The sequence below is a fragment of the Rutilus rutilus genome (genome assembly GCF_951802725.1).
Source record: "Rutilus rutilus genome assembly, chromosome: 2".
NCBI classification, from domain to species: Eukaryota; Metazoa; Chordata; class Actinopteri; order Cypriniformes; family Leuciscidae; genus Rutilus; species Rutilus rutilus.
Genome location: NC_140210.1, coordinates 26,702,126 through 26,721,850, shown reverse-complemented (window position 1 = coordinate 26,721,850; position 19,725 = coordinate 26,702,126). Strand labels below are relative to the sequence as shown.

General features: G+C 37.2%; 1 protein-coding gene across 1 annotated transcript; it reads right to left on the bottom strand.

The window, feature by feature from the left end:
- Nucleotides 1-860: 860 nt before the first annotated feature.
- On the bottom strand, nucleotides 861-19,515 carry tm9sf2 (transmembrane 9 superfamily member 2). The gene is made up of 17 exons (XM_084401721.1): nucleotides 19,160-19,515; nucleotides 17,620-17,687; nucleotides 15,686-15,779; nucleotides 14,435-14,562; nucleotides 14,214-14,343; nucleotides 13,997-14,121; nucleotides 13,700-13,811; nucleotides 8,431-8,510; nucleotides 8,178-8,286; nucleotides 6,688-6,820; nucleotides 6,067-6,186; nucleotides 3,746-3,803; nucleotides 3,377-3,536; nucleotides 3,109-3,260; nucleotides 2,846-2,957; nucleotides 2,581-2,752; nucleotides 861-1,985 (listed from the first exon to the last, which is right to left on the bottom strand). Exons 1-17 carry the CDS (start codon nucleotides 19,313-19,315, stop codon nucleotides 1,918-1,920), a joined length of 1,977 nt encoding a protein of 658 aa, XP_084257847.1. The 5' UTR covers nucleotides 19,316-19,515; the 3' UTR covers nucleotides 861-1,917.
- Between the last annotated feature and the right edge of the window lie 210 nt (nucleotides 19,516-19,725).

The following is a 19,725-nucleotide window of genomic DNA, read 5'->3' as shown; positions in this document are numbered from 1 at the left end:
TAAATATTTTTATTTTATTATACATAACAGTCATACATACAGGGTGTCAAATAATTGAAAATAAGCAATAGAATCTGTCTTTTTTTCTTTTTTTTCTATACTCAATAAATCCTAACTTAGTGACACCGACACCTACTGGTCGTGAAACGTTCACCTTTGCAAAGATTTTTATTTTTTATTTTTTTAACTTCCACTTTTTTCTCTAATTTACATTAAATAGAGAAGTTAAGGTTTGTTTTATTTTATTTACAGTTTCTGTGGCTTATCTTGGCCCTCTGTATGGCTGTTGGGAGCTTTGCAGGGTTGGACTGGACACCAAAACTAATCACAACTGTGCTGATATTCAAACAGGACAATGGCGAATGTGAGATTCCTTGTCATGCGACGGTTATAAACAGAAACTTAAATTTTAAACACAATATTTACAGTTTCTCTAGATGTCTCCAAAGAGACCAACACATAATTGACCTTACCCATGTCTGACCGCATGGCTCTGTATTCTGTACTGATATACAAATACTGCTGGAATCTGCAATCGGATTGACGAAAATCGGTGCATTGAATTGACGTAGCCTATTTGAACGAATCGTTGAGTGAATAACTCAAATCAAAAGTAAAAAAAAAAAAAAAAGGTCAAACCCAGTCCCTTATCGCCGGGTACTGACGTAACAATGTAACCTGCTGAAAGAAAAACCCACAAAGTAAAAAAATAAATAAAAAAGGTGAATGGGATGGCGCTCGGCAAATCAAATTCAATAAGCAGAACTAACGGTTATATAATGATAGCCTGTTCATTTTGTAATTCTTGGAAATATCAACCCATTTATGAAGTGCTAAGTGACCCTATTCTTAAAAAAAAATTTGTTTTCCCTGTCTTTTATTAATTCAATTTTTAACATTATGCAAGGGCAAAATATAAAAAGTAAAAGAAAAGAAAAAATGACAAATTAAAGACAAAGAAATTCATACATTAAACCAAACAAATAAACAAACATTTTTGTAGACAGGGAGGTTTTATTTCTAATATTTTTTTGTTTTTGTTTGTTTTTGTTGTAATCTCATTACCTCAAAATCAGAGAAGACAAAAACCAAAACTGAGTGACCAACCAAGCTAATGTAGTTTTATGGACACACTTTTAAATGCTGTGCTTGTATACAAAGGAAATCATTTCACACCAGCACCCCTGTGTATGGACGGGGCACTTCACATTTTCACAAACCTGTTCTTATCCAAAAACACGTCTTGATTTTCCTCTGTGATAATGAGGCACACAATGTGTTGAGGCATAAACAGAAACAAAGAGAAAAAAAAGACCAAACAAAAAGTTAAATAGACCCCCCCCCCCCGGTTATACACAAGTATACGCAAGCAGTAATTGTACAGTATCAACATGATGAAAGAAAATTCACACAGCCTCACTCTTAATTCAACTCTCAAAGAATGAAGTCCTTCCGTTTTTTAACCTTTAGCTTCTTTTTTGATGCGTTTAAGGAAAACATGCTATTTACAAAATCATACTTCTGAAACTGAAGATTCGGTAACTGGAGCTAGTTTTCTCTGTGATTTATGCATTACCCTTTCATTTGAATGTTAGCAAAAAAGAGAGGTAAGTCATATTTACAAGGGACAACTCGAAATCGTAATTACTCGAGCGAAATGTAATGGCCAATGTGTATGTTTGCTGTATTCCGTTCCAACTAAAGAAGCAGACGTGTCGATTTCTTCAAATCAAATATGCACTACTAATGTACACGCACACATACACAGCAAAGTAAATGGAATCTGTTGATTCAGAGTTATTGGTGTAAAGCAGGGTCGCCGTGGCAACAGCGTAAGTTAAACAGCGCTCGCGTCCCTCCCTCTGGGATCTCACATTGGGCGGAGAAGAGTTCAGTCTCATCTGAGATTGATTTCATTTAATCCACTTTGACCACGCTGTAGATCTTGGTGACGAACCAAAAGCAGGCAAAGAATCCAATTGTGCCTGGAAGAAAAAAACAAAAAAACAGATTGAGATTACTATCACACCACACAATATTACCTGAACTACTTTTCTCCTCCCTCAAGATGGCACATAAAGACATAAAAAGTTTAAAATAAAAGAGAAAGAGTTAAAGCTGAACTCAAAGAGTTGATAGCACAGTGATAAGTGCTATTTTTAAAAGTGTCTTGTTGACATCAAAATGGTTGCTAACGCCCATCCAAGAAATAGCTTTGTTCTGAAATATTTGTATACTTATACACGAGTTGTTGCTTTGATTTGACTGGTTCTTCCACACCAACAGGCGTATTATGATGTTACACTCAAATACTGTATGTTATATGGACAAGGATGTTTTATTGCCATTCTCCATGACCTTTCTACTCGTCGTGACACAACAGTCACACATCCCTAGAGCATTCCACATTTAATCTCACGAAACGCAGTCACTTCATTCCTAAATGTGAAATAATGGGTTATGAAATCGGTCTTAGATATTCAGTTGGCCCTTGGAGGTACACACAACCCTGATGTGGCCCGAGCAGAAATTGAGTTCAACACTACTGCTCTACACACACACACACACACACACACACACCTGTAAAGAGGAAGAAGATGAGCGCCATGATCATGGTGTAGCCAAAGTAAAGAATAGTGCTGGCGAGTCCACTGATCTGTAGCTTAGAGAAGAAGTAATGGATGGCATAGACCAGAAAATAAACGGCTGTGAATCCGCTGGTCAGGAAGGAACGCCACTGCCAGTGATAGTCCTGCGAGATGACACACACACAAAACAAATGAATAAAAAAAATATATTCACAATTCTCCAGAACATGCATATGGTCACGTATATGTACTGTCACCTCAGCACACAGGTGGAAGTAGCACAGGAGGATGGTGGCCTCAGAGCAGGTGATGACCAGGATGATGAAGACCAGGAAGAGAAATCCAAACATATAGTACATCTGATGAGACCTGCAACATCAATGATTTACATTGGTTTGTAAACCTAAACCTATTGGTTTCATGGTCTGTTATTCATAAAGCCAAATAGAACAGGAGTACTGAGTAACCATTAATATACTCTGCTTCTAAAGTGCACCATGAACTTCACATCAGCACTGACCAGATGCTGTTAAGGATGAAGAACAGCTGGATGAAGATGCAGCCAAATGGCAGGATTCCACCCATGACAATGCCAGGAAGAGGTTTAGTGTAGAAGGACTGCTCTGGAATCTGTCTGGGGATCTGATTGGTCCTCACGGGATGTTCAATGCCCTGATTTTAAACAAATGAAAAGAGAATTATGGATAATTGATGGGGTTCTGGATTATTTGATGACAAACCAAATCAAGTTTTAAAAAAGGCTATTGGGAAACAATCTGAAAGCTTACGCTTTTCTTGAAACCGAAGTACGCTCCGATAAAGGTGAGGGGCACTGAGATACAGAACCACAGAGCCAGGATGGCCACCAGAGTGCCAAACGGCATGGCAGCTGATGAACCCTCACCCCACAAAATCAGATTCATAACGAAAAAATCAGCAAACACCACCCTGAAAAAGTATTAAAAAAATATATTAACAACAACAAGCCGTATTTAATCAAGCTACATGTCAAAACACAAGACTTCAAAGTGCAAGTTCAACATTTTGTAAAATGGCTGAAATCTTCCATAACTGTTACATTTAATAATATAATAGCTAAATGAAATTAAATCTATGGATTTAAATTGAAGGAAATTATGGATTTTTGATTTACCCACCCTGGACAGAGAAATGCTGTCAACAGAACGTTGGTCTTCCACTTCTCCCCACCGAAGGCTGGAAAAAGTGAGAGAGACCAGTTAACCTCACATTTTAACAAGAATACAAGCCAAATATTAAACCACAAAGAGAAAAAACAGTCAACGTAATACTATAGTGCTGTATTCAATAAAGGAATTTGCTTGATTTGTTAACAGCAATGATCAGAGTTCATGTTTCATTAATTTTACATTTAATTAGGTGCATAAAAAAAGGTGTGTCCTAAACTAGCATGCATCTTATATCACATACTTCTGTGGGGTGGGAACTGGGAATCTTTGTGAGGAAAACCTCACAACCCAACCCAATCCAATTCTAATTCTGGGAGTCACAATCCAATTCTAAAACTATTCCTGATGTCTTATTAATTAGTTTACTGACTTTAAATTAGTGCTGTCAAACGATTAAAATATTTAATCGCGATTAATCGCATTAATGTCATAGTTAACTCGCGATTAATCGCAATTATTCTAAATGTCACTTGATTTCTTTTTGTCCCATTATTTTTGTCTCATTTTAATGCTCTTATAAACATGGAAAAGTGGATCGGTTTGCTTTGTGCAAATGTTTTTTTATTGAAAACAACATTGGCATATACTGTAGTGTTCAATTTCACACTAACATTCACACTTGGAGCAAATAATCTCTCATACAAATGTAACACTGTCCATCAATAAAAGGGTGAAAGAAATATTGACGAGGTCCTGATATTGACGAAGGGGCGGAGAATTCGCGCATCAGCTGTGTGTGCGCTTGGCCATCAAGTGGTATTTCAGACTGGACGTGCTGCGATGATAGCTCAGTTCACAACGACAAAACACACAGATCACTTTGGTCTTGTCAATTGAACCATTTGGCCACTTTTATTAAATTAAACTTTCCATTCAGAATCTTATTGGCATCCATTTTGGCGTCTCGCGCTCATCATTCATCCACTCAAAACGTAACGTTAAAGGGAGTCGCACACTGGACGAGAAGCAAAGCGCAGCGCCTCGTATTTAAAATTCGAACACATTCTTTATGAGTGTACACCACACCGGCGGCGCCATTCTGCGTTTTTATCGCTACGCTATAAACTGAGAAAGTGCGCGTCCAATGTGTGATACAAGTTGTCAGACGCGGCTTCTCGTCCACTCTTTGACTGGCTCGCAAGCCCAAACAAGTGTGTGCGGCGTGCCTGTTTTGTTTCCGGTCTAGCTAGATCCAGTGGTGTTGTAGTTTTACTAACGTTACTAGTTGTTGCAAAAGCATGTGAAAAAAAACTACAAAGTTTGCTACGCGTTAATCGCAAAATGGGTTTGCGTTAACGCCATTAATAACGCGTTTAACTGACAGCCCTACTTTAAATCTTACATTTATTTGTAATTTAATTATATATGTAATTAAAAGTACTTTTTAAAATAATTATTGATTGAGATACCTTTAATACTTAGAGTTACAGGCATGCAAACTTGAGGCAAAAAAACACAAGAAGTGCTTTTCCCCCATTTTTGAACTGTCACCGTTAGCATATAATGCAACAAAGATTGCTAAAGTCAACATATTTTACTAATAGAACTACCAATCTCTGTTCAAAAATAAAATAAAATAACGATGCTACCGTCTTTCTAAAGTTATTTTTTACCCCTGTAATTTGGCTCCAAATCTCAGGTGAAAACGGTCATTTTGACCCCCTTTTTAAAACAGTGGATTACTCGGTATACATCTGTGACATTTAATATTTTGGCTTTCATCACCATTTATGATTGTCTTTCTACAGAAAAAAATATTAACAAAATCAAAAATTTTAACCGGGGGCCGCAGGCTGAGTTGACACGGAATGACCCTATAATAACTCTGTGCTGCCTATTATTTCCTACGATCATATGCATCAAGTTAGATGGAAAGAATCATAAAAATGGCTGATAGAAAGATTAAAAGAAGTAAATTCATAAATGTCAATTTATGATTTCGTTTCTAGCAAGAAATAAGCAGAGAGAAGATCAAAGGGGACCATTAAGCATCTGTTGTATGACTGATGTTAAAACAGACAGAGCTGAGCAGATGGATCTACAACTGATATCATAGTAAGACACGGCAGGTCTGGAAAAAGAAGAGTAAGCTCTCATTGTAATCTGCACAAGCCGTCGAACACAACTAAAGCTAAAAAGCAGCAGGGGTGTGTATGCCTGCCTGTTCGTGTAGAGGGCTCCTTTGACACTAATTAAATCTAACGAACTGCAGACAGCCCAAATGAAGGGAGGATCAGAGGTCAAAGTTCAAACCTCTGCTGTGTACTTACATTTGTAGTAGCGGGCAGCCACATAACCAGCTGGAGTACCCAGAAGCACCCACAGCACCACCGCACATGTCATCAGAGCTCCACGATTGGCAGGTGACAGGAAACCCAAGCAGGCAAAAACTACAGATCGAGAGAAAGGAGGAAAACATTGTGAACTTCTGGGGTTGCATAAATGTATAAAATTTGACACATTAAGTAAATTCAGACAATGTTTAATCAAAGAACTCATCAAATTCCATCACAGGACAGTCCATGTTCATACACTGTATCAGCCATCACAAAGCAAAAACATTTATTCTTATTGTATTTTTTGGTAACATATCTTTTTTTTTTTTATCATTTACTATAAAAGTAATTTGTCCAAACATCTTACTACACTGGTCACGCTGCATTTTATAAAAAGATATCTTGATTTTTTTTATTGTCAGTGTTTCGCTCTCATCAAAATCATGTTAATCAGGACATTATTTTGACATTTGTATATTTATTTTAGACGTGCCAAACTTTTTTTATGCCAAAGACACATTTCTAAAGAAAAGTAAACAAAGGAAAAAAACTGTATTCAATAATATCAATAAGGGCTTGAATTCTTTGCTACTGATCAGCTCTCCGTAAACTTACAGAGAGTAACAAATGTCATGATGAAGATCTGAGTCCCAGAGCCCAGAAACACAGACAGCAGCATGCCTTTCCTGGGAGGCCTGAAGACGTCTCCGTGAACAAGTTTCCAGCCAAATTCCTCCTGGGCATCCTCCTGGAAAAGATGGAGTGGAAAAGCGAGGCTTTAACAATAGCAGGAGCTAACGGAACCCAGTTCAGGCGTGGGTTTTGGTCTACAGCCCAATTACGGCTCTCAGAGATCAAAGAAAAGACGCCGGTTGCTGCTTAGACCAATGATACACTGTGTCACTCTCGATCTGTCCTTAATGAGTCTGATTTGTGTGGAGGGAGGAGGGGCCATGGTGAGACAGGAAAGAGAGAAGACGTAAAAGCAACTGACCCCGCGTGACCTCAAACACCAGATGGGAGGGGCTAAATATACCAAGATATGAAGTGATTTGAATGCAAAGTGTGTGTATTTAAGGAGACTCATGTCAAGGATGAAGGCCAGTGGCAGCACTAAGGCTGGGCTTGCCAGAGCTATAGCCCTGTCATAATACCAGCACAGCATATCCAAAGATTTTCATTATAATATTTTTTTTTTACCCTCAGTGTCACTATAAACAATTGTCTTGATGGGAGAAAAGTCAATTAGGCCTCACTCAGGTTAGGTCCGCATTAGCAATCATTTTAAGTACATTATCAACAGCAAATCATCAAGCATTATGCAGTGCTATTTAATTTCAAACAAAAGACTGTGGATTTCAGATAAATCTCAAAATAACTGTCACGTAATGCATCTGCCATTGGCAAGTACCTACTTAGGGGGGCTTGAGCCTAAATAGAGATAGCAATCTTTTAACGATTAATCATGCAACTCTAGTGCTAACTAATTTAGAGAATAACTCCCTTTAGAGTGTCCTTGTGCTTTGTAGACCTTTTTCATGCTCAAACAACTTTACATGCTATAAAAAATAAAAAAATAAATAAAAAAAGCATAATAGGACTGCTTTAAGGGGAAAATGAAGGGGGGGGGGGGGGGGTGGGGGTTAACACCCCTACTGTGAAATGTTTTTTAAAGCTGTGTTGTATCTAAACAGCGCTAGATGACTGAAACTGCATGTTGTTTAGATACCTGCAGTTTAGGCGTTCTTTACCTATAGAATTCAATTATTTTATTATAGCACACCCTCTGAACTGTTAAGCCCCTCTTACACCCCAAACAAAAACATCCTGGAGCCGCCACTGGAGTAAGTAGATGTGTGTATACTTGTCTCTTCTCGTCAGTGTGACCCTCATTGATGATCCAGGCCACATAAACACGAGTGACATACACATCCTGTAGGTTACGCTTGTTAACTTACAAGCACTCCACACACTCTATTGTGTGCAACACAAAAACTTGGCTGTACTAAAACATACAAGCTGACACACTCACACACACATACGGTCATATGAGAGGACTGATCACATATCAGACAGTGACGTGATAGTTGTAGAGCAGAACTCACCACAGAGTCCATCTGGTTGTATCGGGCGATGTCTTTATGGAGTGTTCGGAGCATGATCATAGCGACCATCCCCGAAAGGAAGAGCACAATGACCAGAGAGTTCATGATACTGGTGACAGAGAACAGAACATCTGAGCACGAGTGTATTATTTGCTAAACTACATCATGGGTTTATCAGGATATGGACCCTGAGCCAAATAACACCCTCAGTCCCTGCAATATAATGCATGTAGTGTGTGATGTGCACTCTCACCTGAACCACTGAATGTTCGTGTGTGGCATAGACTCAAGAATATAATCCCATCTAGAGGCCCAGCGAATATGTTTCTCCTCCTGCAAACACCAAACCAGCAGTTACACAATAGTTCTGCAGACACACTGACATAATAAAACACAGCAAGGGTCTCCAAACTCTTACAGGCTAAATTACCACTTGGTTGATAGAGAGACAGAGCAGGGACTCTGTTACACTGTATCTAAGCCTGTCGCGATAGTCAATAAATCAATTAATCGCACGATAAAAAAAAAAAGAGCTCGATCATTTTTCCGGCCGCGATAATTCCAATTGCATGTTTGTTTGTTTTCCTCGTCTCTCTCTCTCTACCTAAGAGACTGGATGACCACTCTCGGTTCCTTCGCGTATATGAGGAGTAAACTGTCGTCAGTTGCATGGTCTTTGTGTGGGGAGGCGGCGCGCAGCGCTTGTCAGTCACATGGTCTTTGTATGGGAAAGCGCCGGCGGGACTGCTTGCGGCGACTGCCGGGAGAGAGAGAAGACGCTAGTTGTGAGTTGGAGAAAAAAAAAAGAAGAAAAAGATGGAATTGGTTTCAAAGCCAAACGCGACAGCGAGCCCGATCTCGTGAAAATGCGTATCTATACCACGAATGTTAGTTCGTGAGTTTTTGCGTGCATATGATACGCACTTTATGGCGTGTAATACGCACGCACTCCTCACCCCTAATCCTAACCAAGTATTTTCAGTGCGTAGCATATACACGCAATAAAGTGCGTCTCCGTCTTCCCGACAGTACACAATCACTCGGGCGTTTAGTCGACAAAGTAACAGGAGGACAGTGCAAAATGGTGTGATATGGCCTGTTGAGGCTTTTTTTAATTGTTTACAAAGGTCCTAACTGGCAGTTTTGCCTGTTATGGAATGTATCACTATTTATGTCTGAGCCTAATGTTTAATATTTTTTTAAGTACAATTTTGTTTACATCCATTTATTGTTTTTGGTATTTATTCAAGTGAATTTTCTTTGTTAACAGACACTGAGAGTCCATTGCTTTTATTGTTTTGGTCATTTTTTGTGGATATTTAAAATGTTTTCCGTTTTCAGTGTTTAATATTCTTTAGAAATAAAAGTTTATAGATCTTTGAAAAGGTGTACCTGCATTATTATGCCATTATCATTATATTAGATGAAAATGGTCTCAGAACGACAATATTATCGTTTATCGCAATAATTTCTTGGACAATTTATCGTTCAGAAATATTTGTTATCGTGACAGGCCTAACTGTATCAAATTAATTGTTGCATTTTAAACCTGGTCTGTAATAATGCATATAAACCCAAATTTACATACTTGGTTATAAAGCAAAGCCTTTCAAATAATCAATTTAAATGTTATCATCATTTTAATTTTCATATACAGTGCATTATGAAGCTTTTAGCTGAACTTTAGCTTTGGTTGAAGGTCATGTAATACTGTATTTCTATACATTTTAATTATTAGACAATAGGCAGACCCCCTGCAGGAAACCCCTGCTTTACAGAAAACGTGGCATGAAACCAGTACGCCACCATGTGGAACAAAGTAGAACACTTCTCACTTTGAAATGAAGAGGAAGAGCAATAGAAACTGTATATGATATGTATAAAATCTACCATACAAAATAAAAAAAAGAGCACTTAGACACTTAAAACACTTAGATTCAGTTTAAAAATTCTGTTTCATTTAGCTCACACAAAAACGAAAATGCTGTCATTCACTCACCCTGATCGTTCCAAACCCATTTGACTTTCATTCATCTTCAGAACACAAATTAAAATATTTGTAATACTCTAATCATTTTTGTCCATACATTGAAAATTTAGGCAAATCAACATTTTCAAGCTTTAAAAGTTAAAGACATCATAAAAGTAATCCATATGAATCAGGCGGTTTAATCCAAGCCTTCCAAAGAGACCTGATCACTTTATATGATGAACAGATTTAACAGGCTTTTATTCACATATAAACATTGATCAGCGCACATACAGAGCACATCAATGGTAAGCGGAAGGTGAAAAGTGCTTGCTTGATGGGCAATCCTCATTGGTTCTTGCACATCAAGCACACATGGTTGAGTTTGTTGACCTTATTTAATGTGCTCTATGTATGTGTGGTAATCAATGTTTATATGCGTTTATAAACCTAAAATAAAATAAAAACTGATTGCCTTTATGTACTTTTGAAGCTTGAAAAGCTTGTTGATTGATAGACAAAAGGATGAGAGAATATAAAAAAAAAAAATCTTAATTTGTGTTTCAAAGATGAAAAAGTCTTATGGGTTTAGAACAATTTAAAGATAAGTAAATGAAGACAGAATTAAAAATTTTGGGTGAGCAATTCCTTTAAAGTGTTATGAAACCCCCCTGTTTTAGGCTAGTCGTTCACACCTCAGAGTTGGAAAAAGTCTCAAGAAATGGGCGTGTAAAACTGTAGAAAAATTGGAGAGTAGAGGGTGGGAAAAGGGGAGACAACAACCAATAAAACACAGACCTGCAGCACAGAGTTGAGGGAAACTTGATGCATTTTAAAAACCTAACCCTATATAACAACAAACTGCCCAAACGAGGGAGAAAGGCAGGAAGAACATTTAAAAGGTCTAATAATATTTTCAATACATTTACGAACACTATAGTTTCTAAACAAACGACTTAAGTCAGTTTAACACAGAAAGAATAAAGACAGTTACTTTTTGCCCATTCTTCTTGGAATTTACAGTCTATATTATTGTCTTCTGTGTATCAGAATAATTCCTAGTGCCATCATGTTCATGATCAGATGTAAGGCTGTATCAGTGTCCTTATTTGCACATTTTTCATTTTTTGAAGACGACGTGATTAAATGTATGCGGATACACGGTGCTGGTTCATGTTTAGAGCACTAAAGTATATGAAATATGTCCATAAAAACTTTCATTGCACCGTTCCACGCAGAAAATGCTCTCGCTCCGCATGTTGTTTGAATTCCCCGCTGTAATGCGATCTGATTGGGTTAAGAGGGTTCATTCTCATGAATAAGTGCAGGGTGTCGCTCAGATAACGGCTGACGTAGAAACTCCGAAAGCACGCTTCTACCTCAGATTCCGTGACGTTGCTTCGACTTTGCTTTTCAACCCGGAGGAACGGAATTGCTCAGAAAAATGCAAAAATAACTAATTTCCACTTGTTGGTCAAATTTACGAGTGCTTTTAGTGTTTTCAGTGATGAGCCTATACATATCTGTTCGACCCTTTAAAGGGTCATGAAACCCCCCTCTTTCAGCTCAAGTCTAGCTCACAATCTTTTTGAAAAATGCAACTTAAATGGGCGTGGTGGCTGTGAGAAGAAGGGAGGGGAGTGGGTGTGGTCAAAGCCAGTGGCCCATGTATATCGACTGTCACTAAAAATCAGTGGTAAAACGTGAGGAAATGCTAGATTTTTAGCGCAATTTTCCACCGAACAAAATTGCGATTGTTAACTCATGATTTCTGTTCTGTCTGTGCGCACCAATCTTGCACTTCTATCTACTCCTCAACCAGACCACCTAGAGACTTCGGGTTTTCGGCATTATGTTAAGGAAGGTCTAATCTCGGGAACGCACAAAAAAAATCCAGGAAAAGATTTTGGATTTCCTGGAAATTCCAGAAAAAATTCAGTTTTTTGCAAATTTCTCGGCAACCATAATAGCTATCGAGTTGAAACAAATTGCAATCGATAGCTTCTAAAATTTACAAGAGAGGTTGTTGCAAAATAAATGGAAGAACGTTCAGCAAAGCGACAAAAGATGGCGACATCCACACCAACGGCTTCCTCATCAGGCGTATCTGATTTCTACGATGACTCGTGGCTTTCAGAGGATGTTTTGGCAAATATCTCGAAAGCAGAAGAAGAGTTTACAAAGTCACAAGCCAATAGTCAAGCAGAAAAGAAGGAAGAATCTGAAGAGGACAAAGCAGAAAAGGAAGCTGATACAGAGAAAATCGAGGATATTGAGTGAACACAAGATGTAAAAAATAATGAGCTAATAAAAAAAATGATGTTCAACTAGTCAAGTGATTGTGCCGTTTTTATTATCCATTGCTGATTTGATTTCAGAAAGTTCATTTGAATTTCAAGAGAAAGTTAGGCTATATTCTCGAGCAACTTATTTTCTCTTTCATTTACTATCTCTTAGTGTTGTGATCCCATGACGTGAGAAAATTGCGCTAAAACACTGAGTTTTTATTACTTGTTTTACAGCTGGCAAAGTTAAAGTCTAATGAAATACACTGACACCTTATTTTTGTCCTTTCAAAAGTAACTGAATGCCCTGCTACACATATTAGCCTACTACAGTAATCATAATTCTATTTAAAACATATAAATGTACATGCATATGTATAATTATGCCATTATAAAATATATATTTGTTTATATACACGCTATAAATGCATATATTTGAAAATAATAAATTTTCCGCTTAAAAAAATAAATAAAACGTTCCGTACATAGCCTCGATCTACGCGCCCCCTAAACCCACATAATAAAGATGGACAGTGTCATAGAAATTTGCACAAACTAAGCATACGTTCCATACAATTGAGGTATTATCGAAATATCTAAATTTTAATAATGAGTGATTATTTAACAAAAGGCAAGTAAAACGGTCAGGGTTACATTTTAGACACACACACACACACACCTCTGAAGCGATAGAAAAGTCCTCGGGACCGCATCACTCGCAAGAAACCTACATTGGTGTACAAGGCCAAAGTCCACCATTCTCCCGTTGAATGGTTGCTACACACACAGTTTAGATGTGTCCGTGGTTGATGGCCGGAGTCTAGTCCTGGCAGCATCGCGGGGAAAGATGCACTGGAACTTTGACGTTGCCCATCATTGCCTCTCTCATCTACTACGCGAAATCACAGTTTGACATGTCTGTCTTTGGAAAGTTCCACGTGGTGTCATGAATAATTAAGAGGCAGTGTCTTCTCATTGGATAAGAAAACTCAGTCATGAATAATTATGAGACACCAATGAGTCAAAGTACTATAGTGCTCTGCCACATCAGAGCCTGTGACGTGGACACGATGAAGATTTTAAACCCGGAAGATGAAAATAGCCGAAAAAAAATAAAATAACCATTTTCCCCTTACTATTAAATCTAACAGATGCTAACATTGTCTTCAATGGTGTTCAACATATATACCTCTGTTAAAATCTCAGAAAATTTGGTTTAGGGTTTCATGACCCTTTAAGGCTGATATGGAAGCATTTAAATCACTGACCACAAACTTGACGGAGTAGGTGTAGGGAATCTTGAGTTCTCCAGTGAACTTGTTGCCCAGGCTCATGGGAGGTCCTGTACAGTCTGCTTTCTCTGGGTTGGTGTGTTTAAAGCTTTAAAAAGAGAGAGAAAAACACACTCCTTTTGTACATATTAACATATGATAATCATTATCCTCAATTTGACAATTAAATATTTAAATATATTGTTGTGCTTTTTGTTAAATCTTTATGGGCTAAATGGTGATTTTCTCTGCTGCCTTATTTTTGGTTGAATTTTTTTGTAGAGCCTCAAATACCTTTTGGGCTCTAATTTAGCTGCGACCAGTCTGGCACCAGCAGCCTCGGTCTCCACCTTGTGGTAGAAGATGGTGATGTCCACATGGTTGAAGATGTAGAAGGTGTCTTTGTCATTGAAGTCAGCCTGTGTAAAAATGACCATTTCTTACACAAGTTGCATTAAACCGAAAACTCAACATAAGACTTAGGAAAATAACGTGGGTAAGTTTTACACACATTGACCACACAGGCATCTTTGGCCCGTCCCGTATCCGTGACATAGCAACCAATGGGGAAACCAGGATTACAGAACTTCTGATTGTCCTCCACATCATAACACCAGGTCACTGGCATATTATCAACAATCCTGAGAGAGACAAATAAGTCATTAGATGCTATGCTTCATGGTCGTTCTGTGTTACTGCTGGAAGAGGAGAGAGACTGAGTGAATGCCTTACCAGTGATGTTGGTAATTGAGGAGCATTCCCTTTTTGAGGAACTCCAGTTTGGCTTTATCATCCGATTTGTCTGTTTTGTAAGGTTTAACACAGACAGTCTTGCATTCCAAATTTTTGTTGAAGGAAAACTAGAAAAAAAAAAAGAAAAAAAAAAGGATACTCAATAAGGGGTGGGGATCTTTTGGTACCTCATAATTCGATTCAAATCGTTTTTTGAGGTGACAATTCTATTACAAATCGATTTTCGATTTTTAATGAAATTAAATTTGATATCAGACTTTATTCTAGTTTACAGTTTGGTGTTACTTTTCCTATTTAACTGTGGTAGACAGTTTAATAGGTGTTGAAGAAAAAAATCCCACTGAATCAAATGTGAACCTTTTCAGGCAATTTAATTTTTGATATTAAAAATAGGAAGAAAGAAGCAAATTACAAACAATAGGACAAATACAACAGAAAACAAATATATAAAAATGAAATAAACAGTTTTTCAGGTACAGTAGCCTAGGTTTATTTAACATGTAGTAAGAAATACTTCAAGTGAATAATCAAATGTAAAAATAAAACACTGTAAAGTCTTCACTGTATGAATTAAATATAAACTGATACATATTAAAGATACAAAAGTGATTCAGTCAAAAGCAGTTGTTAAGTATTGATATTAATGAAACAGACGGCAACAGTTTAGAGGCTGCTGCGGTTTGCGTAGAACATAACAGACTGTGGTGTTTACATACTCCACACGATGTACGTTCTGACTTATTTCTGTGTGTATTTGACCATGAAATGAATTCGGGATTGCATGCTTCTAAAAACGCTTCGTCTGTGTGTCCATCAACGCGAGCACCGCATTGAGTCCTTTTTTGCGGCTTACTGTGATTAATAACACTCTTAACGTGTCAATAGCTTTAAGCAGAACTGCAAAGTTTAAAAATATAACACTTCAGAAAATCCATTTTTGAAATTTGTGAGTCAGAAGAAGATAGAATCGCGATTCATATGTGAATAGATTTCCACCCCACCGGTAATTCTCAAGCATACTGAATAAACGCTATGATAAAGAGAATAATAAAACAATTTTAGTGCAATGTACATTTTGAAGTAAGGACAAAGTCAGAGCTTGAGTGGGCATGCATTTTCATTTACGCATTTGCTTTTATCACACGCTTTATCCCAAGTGACTTAAGTTGCACTTAAGGTATACATTTTATGATCTTGGTGTTGCTAGTATAGGAAAGCTGTGTGATATACCTTATATGGAGACGGCTCAATTCTTTCTCCAAACAGCACCTGACCCAAGTTCTCAGATGGACGCTTCTCTGCCTCATCAGCACAAAAATCAAACCTGAAAGATTAAAAATAATGAAGTATAAAACTTCCTGGACAAAAAAAAATAATAATAATAAATAATCCATATACCTATCAAAATAAACCATACACAACAATGTGTTTTAAATAGCAGTCATAACAAGTCTGTCCAGTATGACCGGTTAGGTTTCAGATATGCTTCCTTACTGCACTTCTAAGATGGATTTCTTGTTTAATAATTTATCAGGTGATATGTTTAAACTGAGTGAAATTTTTTTTGTCTGTCAATATTTGGCAAAGTTGGCCTCTTCTCTATGCAGTTGACTACTATAGACTAAAATGTATGCTTGGGAAACAAATAATTTAACTGACAGTAACCCAAACATTAAAACATTCATGAAGCTACAGAGGTTTTTTTTGTATCACAGTAACAAAATACAGGTTAAAATCGAAAAATTTGAGTATCGTGCAAAAGTTCCTTTATTTCAGTAGTTCAACTTAAAAGGTGAAACTAATATATTATATAGACTCATTACATGCAAAGTGAGATATTTCAAGCCTTTATTTGTTATTATTTTTATGATTGTGGCTTATAGCTTATGAAAACCCCAAATTCAAAATCTCAGAAATTTTTTAAATGTTCATAAGATACAAGTCATATTCATCAAAATTATAACAAATAAAGGCTTGAAATATCTTTGCATGTAATTTTCTATATATTAGTTTCTCCTTTTAAGTTGAATTACTGAAATGAACTTTTGCACGATACTCAAATTTTTCGAGTTTCACCTGTAGGATATGTACAGTTTGCAACAAAGATGTTTCTGAAACATCTCAAGTGCTTATCTGTGTGCATATTATTACATACTCTTTATAACTCTTGATTTTGAGGCCTTGGCTGGGTATAAGTATAGTTAACCTGAAAAATTACAATTCTGTCATTATTTACTCACCCCCATGTCATGCCAAACCTGTTTGACTGACTTTCTCTTGTGGAATGGTTAAAACCATTAAAAGGAAGTCAATAACTCTAAGTAACTGTTTGGTTACCGAGACACTTCCAAATATCTTCTTTCCTTAAGCAGAACCTATTTTTGCTGTTTTAAGTGTATTTTATTAAAAGAAAGCAGTCACATGTGTACTCATGTTAATTCAGACAGAACAACCTCAGGCGTTTGAGCAAGGCTGATTAATAATGCAGAACATATGCCATATTGAATGTCTTGTGAGGAAAAGCAAGACATTTTTGCCTCCATTCGATTATACAGCAGTGGTTTGACTGAAAGGCCTCTGTGTTGTTAACGCAACAGCACTCCCTCCTCAGCCTGTAGACGGTCTGAGCACGAATCTCTCCATTCTCCTCCCCTCCCTGTCCAGCGTCTCTCTAGAGTTTCGCCTCACACCATTTCATCCTTTTCAGGTTTTCCTCAGCTTTGTAAAAGTCCAATGCCAAAGGAGTTACTCATGCAAAAACTGAGAGTACTAACTGGTTAACCATGCAAAAAGCACAGCAGATTTTGAGCAACGCCATGCTGAAAGTGAGATTTCTTCAGTGCCGTCCATTAACTAAAATTAAAACTATTAGATTTAGTTTACATTAATTAAAATGAAGCTGAAACAAACTAAAATATAAATATTAGATGAAAAACAAGCTTTACATTTTTAACTAAAATAACAAGTACTAAAATGATTAAAAGTAAAATTGATATAAAGAAATACAGCTAAACAGAAATATTTGAAAAACAAAAATTTACAAAAACATAATTTCTGAAAATGAAAACTGAAAATATAAAAATAAAAGTAGATTATTAATAAATACTATAACAGTGTATAACACTATCCATCATTAACAAAAAAATTACAAATGTTTTACTCACGCTGTGTATTCATAGGGCAAAACAGACTCCACAGAATCCAGCCGGTTCACAAACAGCTCAATGGATGACTGTTGAAAAGAGAAGCAGTAAAAGGGTTACGGCAATGTCCTCTGTATTATTTTCTTCTTTCCTTGAGGCAGAGGTGCCCAACCGACTGTCCTGCACAGTTTATCTCCAACCCTAATCAAACACACCTGAAGCAACCAATTAACGTCTTCAGGATCTCTTGAAAATTAAAGGCAGGAGTGTTTGATTAGGGTTGGAGATTAACTGTGCAGGACAGTAGATCGGCAGGAGCAGGGTTGGGCACCTCTGCCTTAAGGTGTCACAGTTTAAAATTGATATTTACTTTTTTTTTCGCAAGTATACTATATTCCTGTCCTGTGATGGCATCTGTACAAAACACATCTCTATAAATTATTAGAATAAAGGGTTTTGAAAAAAACACTTACCATGTGAACCATAGTTCCCACCAAAAAGTCATAGTTACTACAGTAAAAGCACATTCATATGGGATCTCCTCGTGTAAAAAGGTTTTCGATGCCTTTTATCTTCTTGATGATGATGGTGTCATCACCATTTTATTGTAAAGTATTGTAAACTTAAGTTTAGTAACTATTATATTTGGGTGGAAACTATAGCTACTACAATAACCACAGTTAGTTATTAAAGAAATGCATTTAGCAATCAAATTGTTCACCGAGTATAATGAGCGGGTGACCCCCACACAAGAATAAGGAGAAATCACACCTGTTGAACCAGTTTCAATGTTGACCCATACGAGACCTTCTATCCCCCCACTCCTTATTAAACACACTATTGCATTAACTTACATGATATAAAGGAAATTACGTCATGCCACCATCTTTAACTAGTCAATGGGATTCATCCAATTCATTATCATGCTTATGAAGATACTTTTAATTATCATTAATTGTTGTGTGCACTCACACTTCTGCTCTACTTCGGAAATATTCTGGTTTACTTCCAAGTTCTGCGGTGGGAGAACGGAGTAATTCACTCAAATATGAAAATCATGTCTTTATCACCATACATTAAAAACGAACTGAGACTGTCAGTTGCTAACATTCTTCCAAATGTCTAATTTTGTGCTATATGTAAAAAAAAAAAAACATTTAAAAAGAAACCACAGTGTGGGGACAAACTTCGGCTGATTAACGAATACAGAACTTTCATTATTTAAGATTCCTTAAGAGTCCTTTTACTATTCCTTAAGAGTCTAACTTGCGCTCTGTTAGAGAACAACACACGAGAATGAACGGAACCTCTTCTCTTGCAGGCCTCACAGACCCATCGGCAAAGAAAGTCCGTTTCATAGCAGTAGAAGTTTGTAAAAGCGGTGAAGCGAGCAGGTTTAGCTCTTATCTTTATAAAGGCAATAGCGTTTCCACAACTAACACACATCAATAGCACATCGAGCTTGCATCACGCAGCTTAGAGACGCCGTTAGAGAGAAACACGACACATCTCATACATTTGACCGAAATAATTTATTGTGCTTATTAATGTAAACATTTACCTTGCAGTCAGGTACATCGCTGCTTTTTTCGTTAGCGTCTTCCTCACAGAAGCTGACCGGGGCCAAACCAGGAAGATAGAAACTCAACGCGTCCCGCAGAGACCCGCACACAAAAAGCAACAATAAGACAACACGGACACGGTGGAACACGACCATTTTGCTTTGACCGACTAGTTAAGGATTCGGTAGATGTATTTACATGCGTAAAACGTAGATATGTGTGTCAAAATCCAGACATTGGTGGTAACTAGACACAAGAGCTAGCGAAACTGCTGCCTGCGTAGCAGCATCTGACTCCTCAGACACGTCATCCGTTACGAACTGCATGATGGGATAACGGAGGACTCCAATGCGGAAGAGAGTGAGAATGAAGTCATCGCATAAAAATCATGTCAGAAAATGACATGCTCTGTAAATTAGATATTGGAATACTTACTTTTAATATCACCAATGATACAAGCCAATATTTTAATACGTGTACCCATTTGTTAATATTTACTACCAACATAATGTATGGGATATAAAATATTCTACGTCTGTAATAATATTTTATAGTCTTATAACAG

Excerpts from the sequence above, each read along its gene's own strand:
- tm9sf2 (XM_084401721.1), bottom strand. The coding sequence starts at position 19,315 with ATGGTCGTGTTCCACCGTGTCCGTGTTGTCTTATTGTTGCTTTTTGTG. Across the intron at positions 17,688-19,159 it reads GCGATGTACCTGACTGCAAG|TCATCCATTGAGCTGTTTGT; the intron begins GTAAATGTTTAC and ends TCTTTTCAACAG. Across the intron at positions 3,261-3,376 it reads ACTTCGGTTTCAAGAAAAGC|GGCATTGAACATCCCGTGAG; the intron begins GTAAGCTTTCAG and ends GTTTAAAATCAG.